General features: G+C 46.0%; 2 protein-coding genes across 2 annotated transcripts in view; one reads left to right on the top strand and one right to left on the bottom strand.

The window, feature by feature from the left end:
* The window catches only part of pcbp4 (poly(rC) binding protein 4), a 26,121-nt gene that overhangs the window by 5,180 nt on the left and 11,137 nt on the right, over positions 1 to 9,804 (bottom strand). The window contains exons 5-9 of the mRNA XM_008408397.2: positions 8,500 to 8,541; positions 8,349 to 8,424; positions 6,735 to 6,790; positions 3,330 to 3,499; positions 3 to 63 (exon numbers count right to left, since the gene is read on the bottom strand). Of these exons, the coding sequence (XP_008406619.1) occupies positions 3 to 63; positions 3,330 to 3,499; positions 6,735 to 6,790; positions 8,349 to 8,424; positions 8,500 to 8,541 (405 nt within the window). The remainder of the gene's footprint in view (positions 1 to 2; positions 64 to 3,329; positions 3,500 to 6,734; positions 6,791 to 8,348; positions 8,425 to 8,499; positions 8,542 to 9,804) is intronic.
* LOC103464265 (tripartite motif-containing protein 35-like) lies at positions 3,428 to 5,151 on the top strand. Its single transcript, XM_017304688.1, is given in 2 exon segments — positions 3,428 to 5,093; positions 5,096 to 5,151. Coding segments are annotated over 2 exon segments (1,197 nt in total). The 5' UTR covers positions 3,428 to 3,937; the 3' UTR covers positions 5,137 to 5,151.

The raw sequence follows: 9,804 nt of genomic DNA, 5'->3' as shown, positions 1-9,804 counted from the left end.
ATGGTCAGGTCAACGGGAGACGACATGGAGGAGGACTGGGCGGTGGATTTGGCGGTCTCTAAACTGGAGGAAGGAGGTGGAGGAGGGAGGGTGGAGGGAGCACAGGGGTCAGGAGGGCGGGGCAGGAGGAGGGGCGGATGGAGAAGGGTTAGAGGGTCAAATAAAAGACATGTTAAAAAAAAAAACAAGAGTAAAAACTGAATGTGAACCAAAACGGAACCAAACAGGATTTTTTTGGAGAGAAAAATGAAAAACTGACAGAACAGAAAATCAGAAGACAGGTGTGTTTTGCTGGAGGTTGCAACAGATTATTGTAGGGGGTTCGCTGTACGGATGGGGGGTGTGCTGTATACGTTGGGGTGATGGCTTGGGAGGGGGCTTAGGGAGGAGGAAACAAAACCATCACAGACACGTTAGCATGGCAGCTCGTCACACATGATGCAGAAACGTTTCACTGCGGATCTGAGAAAAAACCCAGGTTCTGCAGAAATTCACCGTTTACCCTGGAAAAGGAGGAAGAACGATGAAGAGCTTCACATCGTCACCAACAAGCTGGTTCAGACTCAGTGGTTCACACTGAGCTTTTGTTCGAACCGAACCGATAAATTTCAGGAAAAAACGTCTAAGACTTGGTGCCATCTGTCCTCCATCCGTCCCCACTTACCAACGACCGCGTGTCCATCAGTCCGGTCGGCTCTGGACCGGCCGACCGTCCGTCCCCAGACACACAGGACCAACCACCATCCTCACATTCCAACTTCCAAACTGATTTTTGTCCCAATTCACCATTGAACAGGTTAACTGGCTGTTAAACCACTGAACAGACCTGAAGGTCATCCAGCAGAACTGGGTCTGGGTCCGTTTTAAAGTCTGAAACGTTCTGAAAACGTTTCAAACAACTGAAACTATTTGATTTTTAATTGATTCAGAGAAAAAAACTTCCAAGTGTTGAGTGGAGATTTGGTTTGATTGGGGTTCCATACGGATGAATCAGGTCTGCTGAATCACGTTCAGGTCAGTCTGAGGTCGCTCCATGTCGACGCTCCACATGTTCCTGAACGGAGCTTCAAGCTGCAGAGATCAAAACGACGCATGATGGAAACGATGCAGCAGATTTTATGGAGGAAGGGAAACAGAATGTGATCCGAACCGTTTTCTCCGTCAGGAAAACCTTTAAAGGCAAATATTTATAATATCACTGCTGTTTTTTATGGATTATAAAAACATTTTTTATTACTACTTGTTCATATTTACTGTATTGAACTGTCCTGTGATGCCTGCGAAGTTTTTGGTTTCACCAGGGGAAGGAAAGAACAAAGTCTATTAATATGATGAGCTGATAATAAATCAGACTTTGACTGTGATCGGAGAGAATCCTCCAAACATTTCAGCTGCTGTGGCGCCGCTCGGGCCGACCGGACCTACAGGCAGCTGGACCAACGTTTCTGCACAACTAAAGGTTCATATTTCAGTTAAAATGAGACAAATGCTGACAAAGCTTTGAGCCGGTTTCAGTTCTGTTTCTATTATCGCTGCATGAGGAACGATCCTGAAACATCCGACTGCAGACAGATGAGAGTCTGATTGATGCTCAGCAGCTCTGAGCTCGTTTGTTTCTCTGCACAGAGCCGCTCCAACGTATTCAGCCTCCTTCAGCTTTTCAACCTTTTGCTGCTTCTCAGGCTTCAAACATAAAAATCTAAAATGTTTATTATTTTGTGAAGAATCAACAACAAGTGGGACACAATCAAGAGGTGGAACTAAATTTATTGGATATTTTAAACTTTGTTAACAAATAAAAAACTGCAAAGTGGGGCGTGTGATATCATTGGGCCACTTTAGTGCAGTAAACTGAGTCCAGACGTCCAGTTTGGATCTGAATGATCCGAAATGGTCCTGAATGACTGATGAACAGAATCCACCTGTGTAATCAAGTCCTGTATAAAGGCACCTGCTCTGTGATTGGCTGAGGGTTGTTAAGGAGCCCAGCAGGCAGGAGATCATGTTGAAACGGGAGGAGCATCAGACCAAATCTACCCGACCCTCTAAACCCTCATCTGGACCAAGGAGGAGACTGAGCAGAGATGCAGCCAACAGGCCCAGGATCACTCTGGATGAACTGCAGAGATCTGCAGCTCAGGTGGGACAGTCTGTCCATAGGACAGCAATCAGTGGGACACAAACTGGCCTTTATGGGAGAGTGGCCAGAAGAAGAAAGCCACCCGGGAAACACAAACATGTGGAAGAAGGAGCTCAGGTCAGATGAAACCTTCTGGCCACAATGCAAAACCATAAGTTTGGTGTAAACGCAACACAGCTCATCACCCTGAACACACCACCCCCACCGTCAGATATGGCGGTGGCAGCATCATGGTCTGGGCTGCTTTTCTTCAGCAGGGACAGAGAAGATGGACGGATGGACACCTGCTAAAGACTGGGACGGAGATTTATCATCAACAAGACAAAGATCCCAAACATAAAGCAAAACCTACAATGGAACGCCTCACAAATAAACATAACCAGGTGTTAGAATGGCCTAGTCAAAGTCCAGGCCTGAAGCTGCTGTTCACAAACGCTCTCCATCCAACCTCACTGAGCTCCAGCTGCTTTGAGGAGGAAACGGGAAAAACTGATGGAGACAAAACCAAACGCCTGGCAGCTGTAATCACACCACAAGGTGGCGCTACAGAGTGTTAACCAATGATATCGCACGCCACACTTTGCAGTTTTTATTTGTTGGAAAAAGTTTCAAATATCCAATAAAGTTCGTTCCACCTCTTGATTTTGTCCCACTTGTTGTTGATTCTTCACAAAATAATAAAAATGTTAAATCTTTATGTTTGAAGCCTGAAAAGCAGCAAAAGGTTGAAAAGTTCAAAGCCTTGATTCGGCCCCCCGGGGAGAACCGGAGCGGCCCAATACTTCTGCAGAACAGAGTTCTGTCCGGTTCCACTGGAGGAAACCGTCTGACCGTTCTCAGCTCCTGAATGAAAACTGAACAACCGTCTCTGAGGAGCCTCAGCCTGACCGATCGACTCCTCCAGACGGTTCTGTTCTGTTCTGTTCTGTTCGGTTCTGTTCGGCTCTGTTCTGTTCGGCTTGGTTCTGTTCTGTTCTGTTCGGTTCTGTTCAGCTCTGTTCTGTTCCTGCAGCAGTAATGAAACAAACTTAAAAGAAACTAACCAAACATTTCGTCCAACATTTCCCACTTTATCCCTGAAGCTTTTTGCTGATTGGTCCACTTGCTGGTTTGAAGCCTTCAAACTGGACCTGAACTGGTTTTGTGAGAGGATTCCCAGTCCGAGTGTTTCTGTCCTGCTGGTTCTTACCATGAGGTGATTAAATACTGAGCCAGATTGATGGCGATCGGCGTGCCGGTGATGGTCACATGGCGGTCGCTGCTGCTGTCGATCTGACTGCCGATCTTGATCTGAGCCCCAGACACCTGCCGGATCTCGTTTATTTTGGTTCCCTGGCGACCGATGATTGATCCAATCAGCTGTGAGGAAGAGGAGACGAAAAAGATGAACATTAGAGGGAAGCTGGAGGTGAAACGTTCTGGGATTGGTGGATTTTATTCACTTCAGGTTTTGTTCTGGTGATCTGATCCTCAGTGGAAAGTGAAACCGCAGGTCTGATAGGTTTAAGCTCCGCCCACTAACCGACACACCTGAACCAATCAGGAATCAGTTTCTGATCGTTGGTTCCTGCAGAGAGTCGATCAGATTCACCTTCAGACCAAACCAGCAGCTTCCTCTGACTGAGTCCAGCTGCAGGAGGGAAAAGTGGAAACCTCCAACTCTGCTGCTTCAAGCTGCTCACACTGAAGGTGAGTTGGACCAAAACACTCAGAGTCACTTTGAGGGAAGTTAGTAGAGGAGGGAGGGAGCCGAGACTGACTGGACCTTCTGTGTTTTCAGCTTCACTCAGAGACTAAATGGCTTCCAGGTCAGAGGAGGATCTCTGCTGTCCGGTCTGTACGGACGTCTTTACGGATCCGGTGGTTCTGTCATGTAGCCACAGCTTCTGTAGGGAGTGTCTGAAGAACTGGTGGAGAAAGAAACCAGCAAGAGAGTGTCCAGTTTGTAAGAGGAGATCTTCAAAGATGGAACCACCCTGTAACCTGGTTCTGAAGAACCTGTGTGAATCATTCCTACAGCAGAAAATCCAAAATGCTCCAGAGGATCTCTGCTCTCTGCACTCTGAGAAACTCAAACTCTTCTGTCTGRACCATCAGCAGCCAGTTTGTCTCGTCTGCAGAGATTCMGAAAAACACWCCAASCACAGATTCAGACCCAYYGATGAAGCTGCTCAGCAACAGAAGAAGAAACTTCAGGAAACTCTGGAGCCTTTAAAGAAGAAGCTGGAGCTGAAGAAGGAAGTTAAAGAGGAGTTTGATCAGACAGCAGAACACATGAAGGTCCAGGCCCGACACACAGAGAGGCAGATTGTTGAGCAGTTTAAGAAGCTTCATCAGTTTCTGGCAGAGGAAGAGGAGGCCAGGCTGGCTGCACTGAGGGAGGAAGAGGAGCAGAAGAGAGGGATGATGAAGGAGAAGATGGAGGCTCTGAGCAGAGAGATAGCAGCTCTTTCAGACACAGTCAGAGCCACAGAGGAGGAGCTGAGAGCTGCAGACGTCTCATTCCTGCACAACTACAAGGCTGCAGTGGAAAGAGTCCAGCGCTGCCCCCTGCTGGAGGATCCACAGCTGCCCTCAGGAGCTCTGATAGACCAGGTCAAACATCTGGGCAACCTGGCCTTCAACATCTGGAGCAACATGAAGGACATGGTGACCTACACTCCTCTGGTTCTGGACCCAAACACGGCTGGGTCAAGACTCTTCCTGTCTGATGATCTGACCAGTGGGACTGTAGGAGATGAACAGCAGCTTCCTGATAATCCAGAGAGGTTTACATCACGGTCTGTCCTGAGCTCTGAGGGTTTTAACTCAGGGACCCACAGCTGGGATGTTGAGGTTGGACACAGTGAGGCCTGGATGCTTGGTGTGTTTGCAGAGTCTGTCCAGAGGAAGGGAGACACAGAGTCTGGATTGTTAGTTTTAGGTTTATATGAAGGTAAACACTCTGCATGTCCTTCATCTATCAGTCCAGAAAAAGATCCAGAGGATCAGAGTGAATCTGGACTGGAACAGAGGAAAGCTGACATTGAATCATTTTATTGGTTTTATTCTTATTTGTTCAGTTTTAGTTTAACTTTAGTTACTTCAGTAGTTTTAGTTTTCACCTTGGTGAGTTTGTTGATTAAAGTATTTACCTGTAAACTTTAATTATTTTTGTTAATCAATTTGTATGTTTTATAGAGAAGTTGTTTTTATTCTTTACATGTTTGGCTGTTTGAAAAACACCAAAGTTATTTATTTGTTCATCTATTGTTATTTTAAAACCTTTAAGGTTTTAAAATCTGAGTATCTTCAGGCAGATCCTCATAAACAATAACTGAAATATTTGACAGGAAACAGTTTCTGTGTCGTGAAACCAAAGCAGTTCCCCCAACAGCGCCCCCTGCTGGGACTTCGGATGAACCGGCTTCAGACGGAACAGGGAACCGGAGCGGAGGCTTCAGCCGGGCTGCCGGTTCTCCTCTGAGGTCTGGATGAAATCAGCCTGAAGCAGCCGGGGCAGAGGACGGCCGCGGCTATTTGTGGCGACTCCCTGCTGCCGCTGTAATTTAGGAAGGTTTAGTGAAGGAGGAAGAGGCGGAGCGAGGGCTGCTGTTAAAGCTACAGGACGTCATTAAGCTGCTCTGCTCACTGACTCACTAACAAAACTATCACACCTTTTCATTTAAAGCTCTCTGCTCGGTGGACAAGTTTCACTGCAGGAAACGATCCTGTAAAGGTGGAGATTATCCCTTCAGAGGGAAAACGCTGTGGAAGAACGACCTCTGAAACATCCAGGCTTAAGCACATCTGCAGGAACGCATGCTAGCAGATTAGCTGCCCTCTGGAGTTTCAACTCAGGCGGATAATAAAAGAGACAAATATGAGAGAGATGATCATTTAAAGTCACATTTAAAACGGAGCGGAGAGAAATTGACCTCAACATCACTTCAGGTTTCAAAGTTACGTCTGGAGACGAGGCTCAGGAATGTTCAGATTAGCTGAAGTTATTCATAAAGTCACAGATTTCTGTGGTTCTGCAACTGGATTTACAAAATGAAGGAATTTGTGGTTATTTTGTTGTTCAGACAGAAATAATCTGTTTATTTGGTGAATCATAAAAAATAAAATTATTTGGCACTAAATACAACAGGAGGAGGAGGAAGAGGAGAAGGAGAAGGAGGAGGAAGATGAGGAAGAGGAGGAAGACGAGGAGGAGGAAGAGGAGAAGGAGGAGGAGGAAGAAGAAGGGGAGGAAGAGGAGAAAAAGGAGGAAGAGGAGGAGGAGAAAAAGGAGGAAGAGGAGAAAAAGGAGGAGGAGAAAGATGAGGAAGATGAGGAGGAAGAGGAGGAAGACGAGGAGGAGGAAGAAGGGGAGGAAGAGGAGGGAGGAGGAGGAAGAGGAGAAAAAGGAGGAAGAGGAGGGAGGAGGAAGAAGAAGAGGAAGATCAGGAGGAAGACGAGGAGGAGAAAAAGGAGGAGGAAGAAGACGAGGAGGAGGATGAGGAAGAGGAGGGAGGAGGAGGAGGAGGAGGAGGAGGAAGACGAGGAAGAGCAGGAGGAAGAAGAAGAGGAGGAGGACAAAGAGCCCACCGGAGCCGGACGTTTCACTCACATCGTTCGGAATGAGGAGCTCCTGAGACGTGGTTTGGGAATTTGCTTCCACGGCTCCTGGGGGACAGAAAGAGACGGATCAGAGAGAAGCATCCGGAACATCAGAGGTTCTGGAAGGAAAACCCAGAACTCCTCCAGAATCCAACATGGCGGCTCAGTGGGCCGTGTTCAGAACCGCTGATCTACAGGATGCAGCAGGGCCGTAACCATAGCAACTGCCTCCGGATCAGTTGAAACGCAAAAACCTGATTTAAGTTTGGGAATCTGCTCTGAACGACGTCCCAGTTTTATTCTGTTTGGCTTCCAAAGCAGCGCTGCACGTTCTGCTGGTCCTCAGATCTGATCATATTTCATGAAGCAGGTTTGTTTCTGGAAACAGAAAATAAAAGCAGTTGCTTTTTCTGCTGTCGTTTTCACTTCTTCCATCTTTCTCCATCCTGTTTCCGTCTCTTTTTTCCAAAGGTTTTGAGTCTGAGCTGCTCTTTATCTGCAGCAGAACATCATCACTGATCCGCATCTTTCATCATTTATTCAAACACCTCAGTGCTTCAAAAGCAGCTGAGCGTCTGCATGGATTTATGAATCGTCTGTTTGTTCCGTCACACGTTTGATTTCCAGCTCGGTTCCCCAGAAGCAGCGTGAATCCTCCCTGAAGTGGACGGAAACCCGGAGCCATCGGCTGACATGAGAGAGGAGCTCGACAGTCGGACCGTCGGCCCAGCTGGAGGCTTCTGATCAAAGCTCTCACTCACAGATTAGTATTCAGAGCATTCAGAGATTACACAACAGAAAAATTATTCTCCCGCAGAGAGAATGAGAGGAACAGGAAGGAGTGAGATGAACTCTGGGTGGTTTCCACCTGAGAGTCCAGTGGACTCGCTTAGATTGGAACCAGAACTCCATCATCTGCTCCACCTGCAGCTGCTGTGGCTCTGAGTCAAACCAACCTGTTCCCCTCCTGGCCTGTGGGGGCGCTGCACCAAGAACCACTGAAGGAAACGACACAAAAACCTCTGAAGACACTGAGAGCAACTTCCTTCTTCACCAGATGGAAACAAGATGGAGGATTTTAGCGGTTGGAGGATTTCTCTTTAGGCTAAAGACCAGGAGCCATTTCTGCTGCTAGCGCTAGGCTAGCACGTTAGCTTTGGTTGGATTTACCCAGAATGCCTTGCGCTGTAGTCCAATTCCTGCTTTTGGAGCGGTCTCTGGTCCGCTTGGCGTTCACATTCAAACCCAGACGGTCTGGAGGACCAGAGTTAGCTTAGCATTCACACCTCACTAACTGAACCGGACTTTCAAGACAAACGGACTGGAGTCGGGTTAAAGCAAACTGAACATGGCTGGTGAGAAATTATTAATTAGTCAAACAGAGAAAAAAAAGAGTAAAATGTTCCTAAATAAAACCCGGAATGTTCTAAAATGTTTTGGGGATTTTCAGTGCGGATTTCAAACTCCATCAGATTTTCACCTGTTCATGTTATTCTGCTGTCAGTTTTTCACCGCTAGCTTTAGCGCCACCTGTTGACAGTTTCAACTCATAAACACAAGACTTTGATGGAAAAGAAGCGGCGGTTGCATAACAGCATCAAACTGGAGCTGGTCCTGTACGTACCGGGCAGGACGGTGGCGGCCTGGCTGATGGACGCCAGGCCCTGCTGCTGCATGGACAGCTGCTGCAGCTTCACCAACTGACAGACAAACGGAGAGCAGAAGCCGTGAGACGACGGAGCTGAGCGGGAATCGCTCCCAGAAACGGCTTTTACCTCTGAATGTGGAATGCCGTAGTGGCTCTGAACCGCGTACGTCTGAAACCGAAGGAACAGAAAGCAGAGGTCATCAGTTTGACCTCTACAGAGGCGGGACATGTCCACGTGTTCAGGACAGAAACCCAGATTACAGCAGAGGAAGAAGCTGAGCTGGTTTTACTGGAACCAGTAAAGAAGCAGCTCTGAAACCAGTGAGGCACATGGAGGAAAAACCACAAAACGTTCTGGTGTTTAGTTCTGCTTAGCACCCCCTACTGGCAACACTTTATACACAGTGTAATGGATTTCTTGTATGGAGGACAGAGTCTGTCAAAATTATCAATAACTATAGAAATAAATAAATTGCTTGATAACAAAATATACTTTCCCAACTCTTGTGATTACACAGTGATGTTAAATTATTTATCATTTTCAATTATATTAATGCAACGCTGTGAATGTTATTTATTTTCCCATTTTATTTCCAAACTTCTTGCTTTATTAATTTCCTTTTTTCATATTCTGTATTTACTTCTGACCACAAGCAGGAAGCAAAGCCTGCATAGTCAACCAGTGTTGACCAATAGGAGAGAAGCTGACTGAAGCCCCGCCCACTGAGCCTTCCTACTCCTCTTTTTTAAACTTTACTTCTTCCAAAGAGTCACAAGAAAAAAGAAAGTAGAAAATGAGAGAAATTAAATAAATAAATTAGTAAATTAAGAAAAAACAGGAGGAGAAAATGCAAAGAGGAAATTTAAAAAAGTGAGAGCTAATAAAAAATAAACAGAACATAAAAACACGAGAAAAAAATACCAACACAAAAAAAGGAAACTAATGAATAAAATATAAACTTGGGAATATAGATAATAGATTATAAATGTAAAAAAATTAGTTTTTCTATTTCTTTAAAGTTTTTGGTTGCAATATTTGGCACATTAATAACTTAATCCAACCACATATTTCTACATTTCACACACTGCCAATTTTGACAGGAGCAGCCCTCCATAATTTATTAATTTTTTTTAATAAAAAAAATTCTTTTCCTTCCAATATTCTTTTACTCAAAGTTTTAGTATCGTTTTCACACCAAAAAAGCAGAACGATGCGAATAAAACCCAGAAGAATCCAGAAACATTTCTGCTGCAGTTTCCTCCTCCACCGGCGCCGACCTGTCACACACACACACACACACACACACACACACACACACACCCACCCACACACACACACACACACACACACACACCCCCCCCCCCACACACACACACACACACACACACACACACACACACACACACACGCTGTGTGGCTAAATGCGGCTGT

Source organism: Poecilia reticulata, linkage group LG5, assembly GCF_000633615.1.
Source record: "Poecilia reticulata strain Guanapo linkage group LG5, Guppy_female_1.0+MT, whole genome shotgun sequence".
NCBI classification, from domain to species: domain Eukaryota; kingdom Metazoa; phylum Chordata; class Actinopteri; order Cyprinodontiformes; family Poeciliidae; genus Poecilia; species Poecilia reticulata.
The sequence above is the reverse complement of the archived record's forward strand: the minus strand, read 5'-3'. Positions and strand labels throughout refer to the sequence as shown.